Source organism: Notolepis coatsorum (genome assembly GCF_963971535.1).
Source record: "Notolepis coatsorum genome assembly, chromosome: 5".
NCBI classification, from domain to species: Eukaryota; Metazoa; Chordata; class Actinopteri; order Aulopiformes; family Paralepididae; genus Notolepis; species Notolepis coatsorum.
In genome coordinates, this window is record NC_140169.1 from 93,667,432 (window position 1) to 93,686,213 (window position 18,782).

The 18,782-nt window shown below is 47.2% G+C and overlaps 1 protein-coding gene across 1 annotated transcript; it reads left to right on the forward strand.

Annotated features, from left to right (window-relative positions):
- Positions 1-5,304: 5,304 nt before the first annotated feature.
- mtif3 (mitochondrial translational initiation factor 3) lies at positions 5,305-15,810 on the forward strand. The gene is made up of 4 exons (XM_084315070.1): positions 5,305-5,384; positions 13,057-13,496; positions 13,976-14,127; positions 14,364-15,810. Exons 2-4 carry the CDS (start codon positions 13,058-13,060, stop codon positions 14,826-14,828), a joined length of 1,056 nt encoding a protein of 351 aa, XP_084171196.1. The 5' UTR covers positions 5,305-5,384; position 13,057; the 3' UTR covers positions 14,829-15,810.
- The last annotated feature ends 2,972 nt before the right edge of the window (positions 15,811-18,782 follow it).

Consider the following 18,782-nt stretch of genomic DNA (forward strand, 5'->3'; position numbering starts at 1 on the left):
GCTATATATATATATATCTGTCCCCACTGGAGGGCGCTCTGGGCGTAACCACTCGGGTATTCTACCTTAGGACGACTATAAAAGAGGTGGTGCCCGCCCGCGTCTATACTTTCCGTAGCCGCATTTCTGGCAGACGCTCTCTGATTGGCCACTGACTGACGCTCTCTGATTGGCCACTGACATGTTTGCCCAATTAGCTGTGTCTTTGCCCATTTCCGCGTCGAACAGCCTGCAAACTACCTGGCGTTCTATCGCCATGCTCTAAGACAAACTCTAACCTTAACCAACTTCGAAAGAGTGCCTAAGCTTAACTGTCGAAAGAATTTGCCGTCATGCTCTGAGAAAGGCCCCTAAGACAACTCTAACCTTAACCTACTTCGAAAGAGTGCTTAAGCCTAACCAGTGTAGAAACTGACGTCGGCCAATCAGAGAGCGTCTGCCAGAAATGCAGCTACGGAAAGTATAGACGTTCTCGTTCTCTCCTCCAACGTCTCTCAAAGAGAGAAGAGTGTTGTACTGTACAACTACTGCTTATGTGTGAATAAAAGAAGCCAAGCCAGTTTAGGCACAAGTTAGAAACCAACCATGCCTCTTGACCACATTATTGCTGTCCTGAAGTGAGTTCTGTTAACAGCGCTAAAAACAAAATTACAAACATCACAAAACAAACTGGTCAGACTACTGCTTGACCTTACTCCTAGAACCCACCTCACCCCTGCCCACTTTGACAACCTAGGATGGCTTAGAGTAGACCACAGAGTACTGTACAGCAACTTGCAATGGGCCTGGTCTACAAGATACACTACACGACTAAGGTACCCATGTACATGTCAAAATACTTCCCAAAGGTCAGTGAATACCACGACCACAACATCAGAGGGAGCTCCACAAATCATGTTAAACCCAGATTCGGCACAAACAAGGGACTAAACACGTTTCGCAATTATGCCACATCAATGTGGAACGCCCTACCCACAGCTGTAAAGGAATGTGAATCACTACCCACTTTCAAAACCACTCTCAAAGAGCACCTACGGGAGACTGCAATTCGAAACTGGCCCCTGTAAATGTCCTAACCAAACCCCCTCCAATGTACAGTAAATGTCCTAACCCAACCCCCTCCAATGTACAGTTACCCCCTCCCCCGCCCCAACCTCCCCAACCTCTCTCCCCAGTGATATGGACCCTATGCAATTTGCATACAGGACAAACAGGTCCACTGATGACGCGGTCTCCCAGGTACTGCACAGCACTCTCTCCCACCTTGACCGTCAGAAGGGGGGCTATGTGAGACTGTTGTTCATTGACTACAGCTCAGCGTTCAACACCATAGTCCCCACCAGACTGGTGGACAAGCTGATCGAGCTAGGCCTGAGCTCCGCCCTGAGCGCCTGGGTACTGGACTTTCTGAGTGAAAGACCCCAGGCGGTCAGGGTGGGGGGTCAGACCTCCAACACCATCACCCTGAGCATCGGGTCCCCCCAGGGCTGTGTTCTAAGCCCCCTGCTGTACTCACTCTACACACACGACTGTGTGGCCAAGTTCAGCTCCAACTCCATTGTGAAGTTCGCCGACGACACGGTGGTGGTGGGGCTGATCTCGGACAACGACGAGAAGGCCTACCGGGAGGAGGTTGAGGTACTGGAACGTTGGTGCCAGGACAACAGCCTGCTCCTGAACATTGGTAAAACCAAGGAGCTGATCGTGGATTATAGGAGAGGACAGCGGGAGACACACACACCACTGAGGATTAACGGGGCTACCGTGGACAGGGTGAGCAGCTTCAAGTACCTGGGGGTCCACATCTCAGAGGACCTGACATGGTCAACACACATAGGCACAGTAGTAAAGAAAGCGAAGCAGCGCCTCTACCACCTGAGACAGTTAAGGAAGTTCAGAGTATCGGGGAAGATACTCCAGTCCTTCTACTCAGGAGCTGTAGAGAGCATCTTGACCGGAAACATCACTGCCTGGTATGGGAACAGCACGACACAGGACAAGAAGGCCCTACAGAGTGTGGTGCGCTCAGCCGAGCGTACCACGGGTATTGCGCTACCTCCCCTGCAGGCTCTATACAACAAGAGGTGCAAATCCAGAGCCGGCAGGATAATGAAAGACCCCCACCACCCCAATAACAGCCTGTTCCAGCTGCTGAGGTCAGGCAGACGCCTGCGAATTCTAGAGACTAAGACGGAGAGGCTTAGGCTAAGCTTCTTCCCCCAGGCCATCAGAGCCTTGAACAATGAACATTGAGAGACACAGAAACTGAACTATCCACACACAAGTACATACACGACACGCACGCTGAGCACGCTCACACACTAGCAGCCACTTTAACACTCATGCCGCACACACGCACACTTATGGCCAGAGGAAAGGCCACTTAAAGTAGTATAACATCAGGAACAGTGTATTGCACTACTAAAGCTAACTAGCATGTCCTATATGCTCTGTAAATACTAATGTACAGATACCGAGATGGCACACCATGTACCTGTTATTGCACTGTTTATTGGATTCTATTAATATGTTGTACCACTGTATTTTATTGGATTCTATTATATGTTGTACCACTGTATTGCACATCGTCGCGGGCAAGACCAGCCGCATTTCATTGTATACCTGTATGCCGTGACAATTAAAACTCTTGAATCTTGAATCTTGAATCTTGAACCCGCCTACTCAACCCCCCCTCCACCCCACCCACCCAACCACCTCCAATGTACAGTTTCCCCCACCCCACCTATTTTTCTGGTCTGCATCCCCTTAACAATTGTATGTATGTATTGTACCCATTCTGCAATCTGTTAATAAAATGTCCAATCAATCAATCAATCAATAGGATGTCTGTTGCCAAGAGATTCACACTCGATAAAACCCTTGAGAGCTCCCTGAATATGACCCCTGATACTATCTGCTGCAACATGAGGTGTTTTAATATATGCAAAATAATAAATAAAAATACTTACAGTAGTAAGTAGTAAGTAGCACTCAGGGCTTTATGGGGTAGAACACATAGTAGCTTACTACAAAAACCTAGGGGTCCGCAAGGACGACTTCAAGCTGGAAATGGTAACAACAGATGAGGTACTCAATAAACTGAGCGCCCTCCAACCTAACAAGGCCACTGGCCATGACAACATCCCCTCCAAATTCCTCCGAGACTCAGCAGCCGCCATCACACCAATCATCACACACATAATAAACCTCTCCATAAAACAGGGACACGTCCCCAAGGACTTCAAAATTGCGAGGGTGACCCCTCTGCACAAAAAGGGCAGCAAATTAGACCCAGGCAACTACCGCCCTGTTTCTATTCTCACCTCCATCTCGAAAGTCATGGAAAAAATAGTCTACGAACAGGTCGAAAAGTACCTAGCGGAAAAAAATCTAATCTACGAATTCCAATCTGGCTTCAGAACATCCCACTCCACTGACACATGCCTTCTCTGTTTGAATGACCACATCAAACAAGAGGTGGACGCAGGCAAATACTGCGGCATGGTCATGCTGGACCTACAAAAGGCCTTTGACACGGTCAATCACTCCATTCTGATTGACAAGCTAAAAGCAATTGGTTTTGATAGTCTATCAGTGAGCTGGATGCAATCCTACCTTGAGGGGAGGGAACAGATGGTGGAGGTAAACGGTACCCTATCCCCCCCCCTCACAGTGAGCTGTGGTGTTCCACAAGGAAGCATACTAGGACCGCTACTGTTCCTAATTTATGCAAATGACATGTCGTCAGCTTGTGACTGCAACTTGTTCCTGTTTGCGGACGACTCAGCCCTGCTGGTCTCTGACAAGAACAAGTTACAGGTTGAAAAAACCCTCAGCTCGGAACTAGGCAGAATCTGCATATGGCTCGCTGATAACAAACTATCATTACACATGGGCAAAACAGAGTCCATTCTCTTCGGTTCAAATAACAAACTCAGCAAGACCGACGGCTTCTCAGTTACAGTGGGTGACAATATTGTCACAAGGAAAGATGAAATTACCTACCTGGGTTCCATCCTAGAGGCTAATCTCTCCTGTGACAAAATGGCATCCAATGTAATAAAAAAAGTCAACCAACGAACTCGATTCTTGTACCGGATCTCCTCTCTGGTAAACAAGAACACCCTGAAGACTCTGGCAGGAGCACTCATTCAGGGGTACTACGACTATGCTTGCACCTCATGGTACCAAAGCACCTCAAAGGCGCTAAAAACAAAATTACAAACATCTCAAAACAAACTGGTCAGACTACTGCTTGACCTTACTCCTAGAACCCACCTCACCCCTGCCCACTTTGACAACCTAGGATGGCTTAGAGTAGACGACAGAGTACAACAACTTGCAATGGGCCTGGTCTACAAGATACACTACACGACCAAAGTACCCATGTACATGTCAAAATACTTCCCAAAGGTCAGTGAATACCACGATCACAACACCAGAGGGAGCTCCACAAATCATGTTAAACCCAGATTCGGCTCAAATAAGGGACTAAACACGTTTCGCAATTATGCCACATCAATGTGGAACGCCCTACCCAAAGCTGTAAAGGAATGTGGATCACTACCCACTTTCAAAACCTCTCTCAAGGGACACCTACGGGAGACTGCAATTCAACACTGGCCCCTGTAAATATCCTAACCCAACCCCCTCCAATGTACAGTAATTTACCTAGTATGGTTTTGTCAATAGTTCAATGTACAATTGTGTTTGTTTGTACAGTGTCTCCTCCCCCCCCCCCCTCAATGTACAGTGTTACTTGTTTATACAGTGTGCCCCCCGGCCCCCCCCCCCCCAACCACCTCCAATGTAAATTACCCAGTATGGTTGTCAATATCCCAATGTACCCAACCCCCCCCACCCAACCTCCTCCAATGTACAGTTTCTACGTCAAATGTATATACTCCCTTTTCTTGACTCCTTCTGTATCACAAACAGTACTGTATTTGCAAATCTGGTATGTCATAAATGTATAGATGTAGCAGTACTGACTATCTGTATGTCATGTATGTCATATATGTCTATATGAATTGAAAATGGGGGACCCTGATGGAAACAAGACAAACGTCTTTCTCAGGTCTGCATCCCCTTAACAATTGTATGTATTGAGCCGTACTGTATTGTACCCATTCTGCAATCTGTTAAATAAAGTTTTCATTCATTCATTCATTCATAATACGGGCTAATGGCTAACCGGGCCTAACCCTGTTTTCTATCCGAATGTGTACTTTGTTACTATGGCCTGTGGAGGGCAGTGATACGTGTATGTTGTGTGGAGCCTGCCACAAACTGAAGTTACAAGACGAAGAAGAAGACAAGGACTAACACAGTACACAGACGCAGGGGTTTCAGCATGAAGATGGGAGTTTGACCTACGGAACTAAGTATGCTACTTTTTGTACAATCAAAGATAACCCGTTTAAGATGAAATATTATTGGGATTCATTTATATTCTTGCGTACGTGGACATCGTCCCCATACTGACCCCCCCCCCAACCACCTCCAATGTAAATTACCCAGTATGGTTGTCAATATCCCAGTGTACCCAACCCCCCCCACCCAACCTCCTCCAATGTACAGTTTCTACGTCAAATGTATATACTCCCTTTTCTTGACTCCTTCTGTATCACAAACAGTACTGTATTTGCAAATCTGGTATGTCATAAATGTATAGATGTAGCAGTACTGACTATCTGTATGTCATGTATGTCATATATGTCCTGATGAATTGAAAATGGGGGACCCTGGTGGAAACAAGACGAAAGTCTTTCTCTGGTCTGCATCCCCTTAACAATTGTGTGTATTGAGCTGTACTGTATTGTACCCATTCTGCAATCTGTTAATAAAGTTTTCAATCAATCAATCAAAGCATACAGAAATATTTAGCTGGCTAATGTATTGATTGATTGATTGATTGATTGATTGAAACGTTTATTAACAGATTGCAGAATGGGTACAATACAGTACAGCTCAATACATACAATTGTTAAGGGGGTGCAGACCAGAGAAAGACTTTCGTCTTGTGTACATCAGGGTCCCCCATTTTCAATTCATCATATGTGTTGACTGCAGTCTGCACTCAGAAAAACGTGATCATGATGAGCCCCGGTGCATTTTTTGCTCTCCTAATTTAGATTTTTTTTCATTGAAAACTTTATTAGCAGAATGGGTACAGTACAGTACAGCTCAATACACACAACTGCTAAGAGCATAAAGACCAGAAAAAGACGTTCGTCTTGTTTACATAAGCGGGTCCTCCATTTTCATAAATTTCTGCCTTGATTGATTGTTTGACACTCTAGATTATCACAATTTGTCCATCTTCTTTATTGTTCATTTGCACCTACGGGTCAGTTCCGCAGTGTAACCAGTTCACACTGGAATCTTGGCCACATTTAAAAGATAACAGCCAAACAGAAAAGATCAGATCTGAGCAATAAATCAGAATTCAGCACTAGGGCTTGCAGTGTGAATGTAGCCAAACACGTTTTATGGTTCTGTTTCGTTAAGGGGCTCAGCTTGGCATCACCTTACTGCACTATCTCGCATATGTGCACGCGCACTGAATAAAGACCACAATGTACCTTTAATCCCAATATTCGTCTGACCACACCCCTCATCAGCTTACCTTCATAAACAGGTGTGTGGTCACCTGCTCTCCTCCTTCTCGCTTTCACCACAAGGAATAAGTGCCTCGGTAGATCCCCACACTTGACACCATGATGGAAGAAATTGGATTAGGAACAGCTTTAGGAAACAAGGATACGTTGACATCATCTTTATTTTCTCTCTCACTATTTTCGAGAAAATACGGCGATATTGTCTTCGTACTGGAGTGTCTGGAAGATGTTGATCATTCTAAAAATCCTCCACCGGTTTTCATATTGGGAGCACGCCGCTGCATGCTTCTCAACTGCAGTTCCTTGCTGTGTTTGTTGGGGTGAAACCTGTCAGGCCACAGCTGAACTGTCGGACATGCCGCTGTTGTGAGAAGCGGTGCGTTCCAGGTTGGGTGAGTAGTGTTTTGCTGGCAGGCTCCACTTGTCTGTTAGTGCTATGGGGGCTACTTGACAATGTTTATGGAAACCGGCCCCAGGCTAGGGTCCTTTGTTCAGCCACCTAGGCGACAGAAGGCCTTGGTCTGAAGACCATTATAGTTTTAACTAGTGGGCCGCGACCATTAACACTGGTGATCCCTGTGTGTTTTGGACGAGTGGATTCTCTCTGTCACCGTGTTAAGGCCCCATCTTTCATATCCAAATGAGAGTATTCCTTCACGAGGGGATATGTGCATGAATGTGCGATAGCGGCAGATTCATGTTCAAAGTCAGCTACACAGGCCAGTTGGTATTGTACTGATTCCGTCGGGTGTTGGTAAAATCACCGTTGTGAAGCGGTGTTGACATCTTGTTTTCTCTTTTCTCTTAAAAAGTGAGGAGAGGTTCAGAACGGCGGCCTGTCTGGGTGAGTGTTATGTCATTGTTTACAGGTTCAATTGATAGCTGCTTAGCTTACGGTTAGCCAGTCAGCTGTTAACTGCTGCGTTAGCCTGCTGGGATCGCTGCATGGCCTGCTCAGGTTGGGCCTACTGTTAGCCAGTCAGCTGTTAGCTGCGGTGCTAGCATGTCGTGATCGCTAGGTAACGTTAGCTTGCTGCTATAGACCATGGCCTGGCGCGGGGTAGCTTAGCTTCTCGCGCGCCGCCGTGGGCTCGCTTCTGATCGCGTGTGTCGTTAGCTCGGCGTCTCGCGAGCAGAAGCAGTAGCACCCGAACGGTTGGAGCGGCCGTTAGCTTGATGCTATTCTGTTGAACGTGCTTTGATTTTAACATGTTTTACACTCTTGACTACGACGTCATCCTTGACAGGGGATGTTTCGTCGACCCTGCCCTGAGCCAGGACGGCAAGGTTGCATCAACAAAGGACTGTAGTGCGGGTTGGAGCGGCGACGCTGCCCAGTTCGAACAACACAGGAGCGGCTGTGTTCCTACGGTGTCTGTGACTGCACTTCGCTGATCTACGTTCCGGGTAGGAACAGGTTTGACCAGACCTTATAACACGTTTTCTGGTTTTACTTTTCTAAATGTATTGTGAATAACGATGTTTTCCCAAAACGTGTGTTGCTGCAATGCATTTGGGATACGGCACGGGTTATGTGTGAGCTGTTTTTGTCACTGGCAGTTAGCTTCTCCGTGCAAATCGGGATGTAATGATCTGGTTGTTGTGTGAGAAACATCATGGTGTTTATATGTACCGTGTACTCACAACTAAGGTAACTAACCTATGAAGCTATGCTTGGTGACAAGTGAGTAAAAGAATGTCCTTTTCTCAGCCTGTGATGACAATGAACAGTGTGTTCACATATTAACAGGTTTTCCTGTTTTAACTGGCCGTATTGAGGGTAAAATAAGAGGATTGTGTTTCCCCCCGGTTCCCTGGGGACTTTTTCATCCTCCTATCAGACATGTTTGTGCACTAATTGTGTCTTTTGTGTGGTAGGGATGCGATGTAACTCTTAGCTTGATTGCTGAGGTTGTGCTAAATCTGCTGGAGAAACTTTATTTTCCTAAAAGAAAAAATGGTTTGGTCGCTGTCATGTGTGCTTAGCAAGGCCTGTGGCCGATACTAATCGAGAATGATGTATTCTCTCATTGTGAAAAACGGCGTTCCTCTGTTGAGTGTTTTTTGCCATTTTTTGTAGGTGATGATGGGTTGTGTGTGTCATGTGACCTACAACTGGGTTGGACTGGCCACAGAAGCACATGTGTATGTTGGACCGGGGCTCTTAGAGCCCTCTCTATTCTGTGTTTTTCCTTAGTAAAAATCAGATAGCAGGTTAGCTCATGCGCTGTGTGGAGCTGTCAAACGCTTCATAGAGCTGACTATGACTGTGTCATATTCTCTTTTTGTCATTACATCGTATCATGGGTGTGGGGTCGTAAAGGGGTGAACTGGTAACCTTTCCTCTCCCCCTTGTTTCTGTCGGTCAGGGGTACACCCCCTGTCCTTCAAGGTTCCCGTCACGTGGCGGTTCGGCACGTTACGGGGGGGGGGGTTTCCTGGTCCCACGGCCTGGTATATTGGGCGTGTGCACCGCAGGAATTCCCCCGCCATAGAGTACGTCACCGTGCGCGTCTCTGTTGGTAGGACTTCCGTGTGCTGTTCAGGTCCATGTGATGGATCTGTTTCGGGGGGGTGGTCAGGGCTCCTCCTCACCAAGCGCCTATTCGGGCCTTCTGTGAGTTCGGACTCCTTCTTCCATGTGAGGGAGCCTCCATCAGAGTACAGAGCCTTCCTCCTCAGATTGTCAAAGTGAGTGGACCCTCTAGAAGGGTCCTATTCTATTGTATATGTATTCGATTCAATTCGATTATTGAGTGTGTATGGGTTCAGTGCCTCTTCCCCGGAGAGCCCTAAAACCAATTTTTTACATGGCTCAAGGTGCAATATATTCTTTTCAATCTGTACAGCTCGCGTGGGAAGTCTCTCTGGGGATCCCCGTCTTCTTCCTATGGGAGGGTGGTGGGATGTAAAAATGTGAAAAATTTTTACCCCGGCTGTGTAGACTGGGATACATACTGTTGATGCTTCCTTCTTTTCTATTCCAGAAGTGTTGGAGTTAGGGAGTGTCACACCCCTCTTGTCGTTCCCCTGGGCGCCTTGGGGATTCAATGACAGGTCTAAATAGCCTGTTCATTGATGGGGGTGTGTCCCGACGCACGTATAGTGCTAGCTCGCTGTAAACAGGCGATTGACTGGCACGCCTTGGTTGCTTGTGGTTGAAACAGCGTTTTTATAAAGCAACTGAGATGGGGGTTTTTCCTCTTCCGACGACCAAATCCCATGACCTGGGTTGGTTTTTCGACGGATTCTCGTTCATATCTGGGGGATGATGACGGAATGGATCTGAACATATGTAGAGGGGTCTCACGCCCTTGGGGTGGGCCACCAGGCGCGGTTCGCCCGAACGTCTGGGTGGCGCCTTCTTTTCATGTTAAGATCAACACGCATATCTGCCCTTCTCCTGGAGTAGGCATGTCGGCGTGGTTAGGGCACGGGACTGGTTCTGGTCACGCTGGTCCAGATCAGTTGAACCCGTTGTCCGCCGGGGATGCAGATCTGCTGTTCTGGTACCCTGAGGGACTTGGGCTTTTTTCAGGGGGAAAAATGCCAGGTCGGTCTGGGTGTCACAGGGTTAAGCGCTATGGAGACCCTGGTTGGGTACGTTTTTACTCAGCACTGTCGTAATGGCTTACAGCCATGCCATTCTGTACACGCTCGATCTCGTCGGATCTCGGCCGCTACACAGGTTGGTCCTGGTTAGTACTTGGTTGGGAGACCGCCTGGGAATACCAAGTACGGTGTGCTTAGGGGCTGGTTCTCCATTATTTTTCGCTCCTCTCTCACGCATGGCGAAGAGGGGCCTGTGGGGGTGGTTTTTTGACCTCCTCTGGTGACCCTGTGCTTCCCGTACCGCCAGGCCCGGTCCGAAGTGATGTTTGCGACCCGTAGGCCTGGGTTAACCCTTTTTTGAAAACTGAAACACTTGTACTGCGGTATAGCCGGTGTATACCCGCAGGTGTGTTTTGGAGTTTTTTCTTGAGGGGTTATAGGAACAACCACCGCATTGGGTAACACCGAGGTGGTTGATTCCCTGGTGTGTTGGAGCAGTGTCAACTCCCAGGTTCACCGGTTGAGGGTGCCCCTGCACGTTCATGACGTCTGCCAATCGTGTCAGCCTTCTCTGCCTCGACCCCTCTGGGTGGGGTTTTTTAAATGGAGGCTTGGTCATGCAACACCGCCAGCTTACGCTCCTTCCGCCGGGGCGGCTGTGTTCAGCTGTCCCCTCTGGCGCCTGTCTCGTCCGCAGTCTCCAGGCTAGGGTTAACAGCCTGTTGCCTGGTTTTTCCCCGGTGCGCTGCCTGCTTCCGTTGGTTAACCTTTTTTGTGTGCTTACGGCCATGCTGACTGCCTGTTCTGCAGGGTCAGTGTGCCAGGCGGTGTACTGTTGGGGGGACAGGGCCCGCTCGGCTTACGGCCATACCAACCTGAACTCGCCCGATCTCGGAAGCTAAGCAGGTTCTGGCCTGGTTAGTACTTGGATGGGATTCCGCCTGGGAATACCAGGTGCAGTAACTGAGGGGCCTTTGTCCGAATACGCTGGCGATGTGGGGGGCGGGGCACTGCGTGCCCACCTGGTGGGGTCTTGATGCTGGCATCATGGACTTCTCCGGGCCCCCATTCTAGGGAGTCCAGTCCTTTTGGTGGGTCTGGGTCTTCCTTCGTGCTCCGCTGCTACGGCCTTGCCACGGGGTTGGGTTTGCCCTTGACCCCGTGATTCTGGGGGCAGTAACGAGGTTGTTCCTCCGTTCGTTCCCGGGTGGCATGCGGGTTGTGCGTGTGTGTAGTCGTGGGGTCAAGCCACGGTCTGCTCACCCTGTGCGTTGAGTTGCTTGAGTGCCTCTTCGCACGGTCGGGTCCGTCGCCTTCCCTTGAAGCCCCTAATAGGGGGGATACCCTCCATTAGGGGGGGTCGGGGGGGCTCGGCCCTCCCTGTTCTGATGGTTTTGGGGGGCTGTCAGCGGGGTGTATTTGTCAGCCAGCGGCTCCGCTTGGCCTCCCCTTGTGCAGTAAGGTGATGCCAAGCTGAGCCCCTTAACGAAACAGAACGTTAGGTTATGGCTATAACCAAGTTCTGTTAGTTAGGGGCGACGCTTGGCATCAGACGGCCGCTGCAGCCCTTGACCTCACCTTGTGGTGAAAGCTTGGGAAGGAGGAGAGCAGGTGACCACACACCTGCTTATGAAGGTAAGCTGATGAGGGGTGTGGTCAGACGAATATTGGGATTAAAGGTACATTGTGGTCTTTATTCAGTGCGCGTGCACATATGCGAGATAGTGCAGTAAGGTGATGCCAAGCGTCGCCCCTAACTAACAGAACTTGGTTATAGCCATAACCTAACGTTAACTCCTTGAAACTTTTGAAAGCATAACTTTTACTATACAAATGATTATTTGTGCAGACAGAACTTGTCACCAGATCACCAGATGTCATAAATGTATAGATGTAGCAGTACTGTCTATCTGTATGTCATGTGTGTCATATATGTTATGATTAATTGAAAATGGGGGACCCTGATGTAAACAAGACGAAAGTCTTTCTCTGGTCTGCATCCCCTTAACAATTGTATGTATTGAGCTGTACTGTATTATACCCATTCTGCAATCTGTTAATAAAGTTTTCAATCCATCAAACCTTTTTCACATTCTTCCCCTGGAGGGAGAGCTTCTCTGTACTTCCCTGAAATCTGAGTTGCATGTGTGTTGATGTAACAAATAGGTTGAACCACTCATGTTTCTATTATGTGGTAACTTGACACCTTTAGCTTCAGTGTACACAGAAAGCTGAGTAGGTAGTATTGACATGTCTTGAAAGAATATACTAAGTTGCTGATTTGGAATTCCTGGTAAATATCAATGGGTGCTTGTTGCTGATTTGCATATAGATCCTTGAGTCTCAATGAGGGTAAAGGTGGAGAGCTGCTGCTGAACCACTTCCAGTAGTTTATTGAATAATTTGGTGTAAAAACACATTAATACAAAAAACTGCTATTCAATAAAGATTTTTTTAGGGCATTTCTGCTTTATTAGATGGTACAGTGAATGACAGGACATCTGGGATAGAGAGAACGGGGGTTCTATGGTTCTATGCCGGGTTCGAACCCAGGACAGGTATGTGTCCTATCATGGTGAGCCACCAGGAAGCCCCATATAGAACATTTTTAAATACATCTGGAGGAGATCTTTTAACGCCGACGTATCTCCGTCTCCATCCGTCCTATAACGTAAACATATGGTGTAGGCTGTATCATGGCAGTTAGGGTACAGACCCTCATCTGTACCATCTGTTTATTTATCTCATATTTCTATATTCAGATTACATTTGTATTGCCTATATGCATGTCTTCTATCTATTACCCTGCCCATACCTGTACCCCTCCCCCATGCTGCTATGACGCCTGGATCAATAAAATAATATGTTATCTTATCTATCCCAGGATGTCTGCTGGTTGCCTGAGGTGGTTGCTATGCCGCGCAGTGAGCCATGGTGTGCGTGTCGTTGGACCGGGCTCCGGGAGGCCCGCGTCGAGGTTCCTTCTTGTGTTCAGTGAGAGCTATAACAACAAGGCTCCCTCTTGGAGGTGGTCCTCCTCGTTCTCTGTCACACCCGGCGACTCTGAGCAGAATCCCGTGCTGTTGAAGAAGAAGAAGCAGCAGCAGCTGGACCCACGCCACTGCCAGCTCCGGGTGATCGGCAACACCGGGGAGAACCTTGGGATTATGCAACGTGCCGACGCCCTCAGGCTCGCGGAGGAGAGGGCTCTGAAACTGGTGGTCGTCAGCGAGAAGGCGGACCCTCCCGTCTACAGGCTCGTGAGCGGCAAGGGGATTCATGAGGAGCAGATGAAGCAGCGGGAGAAGCAGAAAGATAAGGCTCGTATGTATTTCACCTGGGAAAAACAGGGGACTCTTTTTTTTAAGAATGAATACACGTTATTCCTATGGTCTGACGAATAACGGTCCAAAACATGGACAGTCTGCTGTTTTCCACTTGTGATGTCATCAGGTATAGAGTATGGAGCTGCTCCATAGACAATGAATTGGGAGAGATGTTATAGATGACACCCAGCCAGGGCCATGCCAACTGTCAATATTCTAGCTGGTGCAAGGCTGGTGTAGGAAATTCACAATAAACATCCAAAAAATTTGATGTGGCAGAAAAACTTTGAGAAGCCAACTGAAGCAACGAGATAGACACAAACACACACCGACACAAACACACATCTGCAGTCTGTCTGCTGACATCATCTGACATTTGTCGCGAAGTCGGGATGGAGCCAGGATTGAACCGTTGAACCTTCAGATGAACCAGACGACCGCACTGCCTCCCAAGAGTAACTCTCCTTTTCTCCTCAGGCTCGGCGCAGGTGAAGGAGCTGAACCTCTCTTCCGACATCGGCGCTCGCGACCTGAGAACCAAGCTGAAACAGGTGCAGAGCTGGCTGGAGAGGAAGCATCGCGTCAAGATTACGTTGAAGTCGAGACGAGGAGAAATCACACAGTCACTGGTGAGGAAAACAACTGTAGAAGAAAGAACTGTTCTCCTTCCAACACCTGGCCACAGTAACTGTTCATACCGAGTACTGATCCCATCCATCATATTACACTTTACATACCATGCAGTTCAATAAACAACTATTTTATTATTTAGCATGTGATTTGACATGCATGCAGATATTGTGTTATACGTGTTGTATGAGGAATATCACTAGTAATTTCTCCCATCTTCTGTTTTAAATCATAGGACACCTCACTGGAGCAGATAGTTCAACAAATCGAGGCGACGGTGGGATTTGTTTCCAAGCCAACAGTGGTCAAAGATGGTAAAGCTGCCATGTGCGTTCTCCGCTCTCAGCCTGCCAGCACGTCCTTGGACAGCCCGGGACAGCGTAGCGAGCCTGCCAGCACGTCCTTGAACAGCCCGGGACAGCGTAGCGAGCCTGCCAGCACGTCCTTGGACAGCCCGGGACAGCGTAGTGAGCCTGCCAGCACGTCCTTGGACAGCCCGGGACAGCGTAGCGAGCCTACCAGCACATCCTTGGACAGCCCGGGACAGCGTAGCGAGCCTACCAGCACGTCCTTGGACAGCCCGGGACAGCGTAGCGAGCCTACCAGCACGTCCTTGGACAGCCCGGGACAGCGTAGCGAGCCTGCCAGCACGTCCTTGGACAGCCCTACAGACAAAACTAAAGACTCATCGCAACAATGAGTTGGTGATCAAAATAAAATATTTCACTTATCTTTAATTCTTCCGTGTGGTAAGGAACAAATGGGAGAGACTGTATCAAGTATGGCTGTCTGTCAAGTATGTTTGAAGCCATTAATATGGTCTAGCCCACAGTGCAAAGCGTCTAGCATCCTCTTTTGCTCTTGGAAAGCATTTGCTATCAAACATTAGAGCTGCTATTTCGGCTACAAAATGATACAGCTAAAGCTAGCTACTGTTAATCAAAGGCAAAAGCGTTAGCAGCAACATTTGGTAGCTACCATTAGCTCTAATCTTTGGTAACTAATGTTAACACTAACAGAGGTTGTGTTAAATACTAGTTTGCATTGTGGGATAGATTAAGTTAATGGGGGCAATCATACTTAATACAGTCCCCCATTCAGAATAATAAAAAAATGCTATAGATAACATTCAGCCACTAGATGTTGCACTAGAGCACCAGCATGTCATTTATCCAATCCGGTGCATTCCACGTGGGGAAATGAGAAGTAGGGAGGGGATACAACATGTAACCCTAACCCAAACAACATTCAATACTCATTCCACACCGTCCTAAAACCTCTGTGGATGTATTATTTAAAAAATCTACATACAAATATTATCTATGTGCGTTTAATTTAGATACTGAGATTTGAAAATATCACTCCTCTCAACCTCAATTCCTTCAACAAGGCCAGCGTTAAAAAGGGGCGTGTCTAGATTCCAGTGCCCGGAAGTACTTTGGCTGTTAATCTAGAAGGAGGTCGTCACTTGTTGGCCGAGCCTGTCATAGTTTCGCATAAAAGGTTGTTTATAAACCTGTCCCTCACCATAACTGAAACTGAGCTTACTTCTGCCAAATCCCTCAACCCCTGGAAGCGAAGACAGGAGGGATAGACTATACTTTAAAGGTGCTATATGTAGAGTAATCATTAAAAAAATTAAATAATACATAGAGCTTTTAGAAAAGAGCGGAATACCAGTATTGGCCCCCCCCCCCCCCCCCCCCCCCCCCCCCCCCCAAAATGATTTATTGAATTTATCATTTAAAAAATGTTAGCGGGTCCAAAATGAATGTTGTCGTTTACATGTATCTCCTCCCATTCCTCCACGGAATGCACCTGATTGGATAAACAACATCTAGTGGCTGAATGTTATCTATAGCACCTTTAACCAGATAGTTATGAATGGAAAAAGGAAGACCTGCATCTCTCCACATCAGTCGACTCAAGGAGATTTTGCCTTGAACGTAACCTCAACCGTTCCTGCTACTGTATTTAAAAAAAAAAAAAATCCTTCTGGGCAATGGGATCTAGACACTACCATTCACCGGGCCCAGTTTGAAATAGTGTCTCTTGTGGAGTTCCTTGGGGACCCTGCACTGAGACAAAGTCTAGAAGCAAGTTTTTGGAGTGAACATGTTGTCTATGAACCATCTCTCTGGTTTATAGAAGGATATTGACTGGCTCCCAAGTTTTGCAATGTTCTACTGCTGGCTCTCGTAGCAGGGCTTTTGACACTCAGTCTGACGTGTTTGGCTTCTTCTGGAGGAAAAAAGTGACAGCTAGGATTAAAATAAGTTTTGCGTTTTGTCTAACGAAGCTCAAATCGCAGAACAGTTCATATGGAGACGATGAGTTACATTGTAATGTTTGAGAGACCAGATTTATGGACACTGGTTTAACAGACTCACTGTGGGATAAAAATTAAACAATACATTGTATGTGACGACAGTGGCCCGGTAGGTAGAGCGGTCGTCTGGTTATCTGGAGGTTCCCGGTTCGATTCCCGCTCCTCCCGGGCAGCATGTCAAAGTGCAGGACACTTAAACTCCCGATGAGCAGGTTGGCACCTTGCATGGTTGCCTCCGCCGTCGGTGTGTGAGTGCGTGAATGGGTAAAATGTGAGCAATTGTTATGTGTAAAAAAAAAAATTGTAAAGCACTTTGGATAAAAGCGCTATATAAATGCAGCCATTTACCATGTGACCTATGTCTCAATAAAAGAGCACAAATCTATGTCTTACTTACTTACTTAGGCCCATCGCTCCCAATGGAGCATAGGCCATCTACTTTTCTCCATCCAACACGGCTTTCTGCTGTCCTTTCTGCCTCCCCCCAGCTAGTTCCTTGTCTCTTGAGCTCCGCCTCAGTGTCCCGCCTCCAGGTGTTCTTAGGCCGCCCTCTCTTCCGCTTCCCCTGGGGATTCCAAGTCGTGTAGTACTGGCTGCCGGTTGGCCTATCCACCCCCACCTTCGTCTCAGGATCTGCTTCTCTACTGGTTCCTGTCTTCCTTTCAGTCACAAATCTATGTCTGACTGGCACATATTCTGCTCCATGGTACACATCTGAATGGCAATGCTTATAATCAACAAGGTCACGATAATCAGAATTGCCACATTTCATACGAGTAATATCTTGATGGTGGTCTACATTAAAGGTAGAATCTGTAATGTTGTCAAACAGTGACCCCTAGGCAAAATAGCCCATCTTGGTATATTGACCTTTGTTGATGTTTTCTGTTTTTGGTCTAATGTGTGGGTCGGAGTTGACTTATTTTACTGTGAATTTCTCTAGACCTCTCTTGGCAGAGCCTGAGGTGTGTCCGACAATAACAATCCCCACTCAACTCCAACCCACACATCAGACAACAATTTAAACAAAATGTGATACCAAGTTGGGCTCTTATGTCTTGAAGTAACTGTTTGATGGCATTACAGATTCTACAGTAAATCCAGATTCTACAGTAAGCAGGGTTCCCACTTGTCCTGGAACACCTGGAAATTCAGAGACTACCTTTCCAGTCATGGAAAACCTAGAAAATAGACAAATTACCAAATATCCTGGGGTGGAAAAATCTCTGTTTTTGTGCCCTTCATTCAGATTGTAAACCTAGGTGTGTATTTAGTTTGAAACTGGACTGTTGGTAGGATTATAGCAGCTCCGCTCTAATCTTGGCCACCATGGCATTTGACAAGCTCATGCTTATTCTCCTCTTATTTTAAGTGCTGTAAACCCCTAACTGTAATGACTACCAAACTTACATTTGTTGCAGCTAAAAAGTGCATAATGTGAGTTTTTACGGAAATGTACAGCACAGTGCTACTTTCCTATTAATTAAATTATGTACATAATTTACGAGGTATTCCCTCTGAGCTGAGTGAATGATGAATTTACACCACTTGTCGGCTGTGGCACGTAGTTTGCAACACTTGTCAGAAAGGTGTCTTTCCTTTTAAATATGTTTAGGGACCTGGAGTATAAGCCGCTGTGTGGAGTGAGTCTTGTAACTGCCACAAATCAAGTATGTGTAACACGGAACATGTTGCTGTTTGGTTTGTTGTTGGAGGCCAGCTGACCTCATTGTACAGGTAGCAGTGATGGGCTAGCAGTCACAAACATCCCACCCCAACAACATAATCCGAGGCAATGAAGTGTTCGCTGCAGATCCTCCTTCCCTGTCCAACAGGCTGGTCGCGCCGCCTGAGTGCAGCCAGCCTGAGCCAACGTGCCAACAATTGATTGATTGATTGAAAACTTTAACAGATTGCAGAATGGGTACAATACAGTACAGCTCAATACACACAATTGTTAAGGGGATGCAGACCAGAGAAAGACTTTCGTCTTGTTTACATCAGGGTCCCCCATTTTCAATTCATCAGGACATATATGACATACAGATAGTCAGTACTGCTACATCTATACATTTATGACATACCAGATTTGCAAATACAGTACTGTTTGTGATACAGAAGGAGTCAAGAAAAGGGAGTATATACATTTGACGTAGAAACTGTACATTGGAGGAGGTTGGGTGGGGGGGGTTGGGTACATTGGGATATTGACAACCATACTGGGTAATTTACATTGGAGGTGGTTGGGGGGGGGGGCACACTGTATAAACAAGCAAAACTGTACATTGAGGGGGGGGGGGGGAGGAGACACTGTACAAACAAACA

Bases quoted from the DNA above. Each gene is read 5' to 3' on its own strand.
- mtif3 (XM_084315070.1), top strand. From the start codon at position 13,058: ATGTCTGCTGGTTGCCTGAGGTGGTTGCTATGCCGCGCAGTGAGCCAT. The intron at 13,497-13,975 runs GTATGTATTTCA...TTTTCTCCTCAG, and splicing joins GAAGCAGAAAGATAAGGCTC to GCTCGGCGCAGGTGAAGGAG. The intron at 14,128-14,363 runs GTGAGGAAAACA...TTTAAATCATAG, and splicing joins GAGAAATCACACAGTCACTG to GACACCTCACTGGAGCAGAT.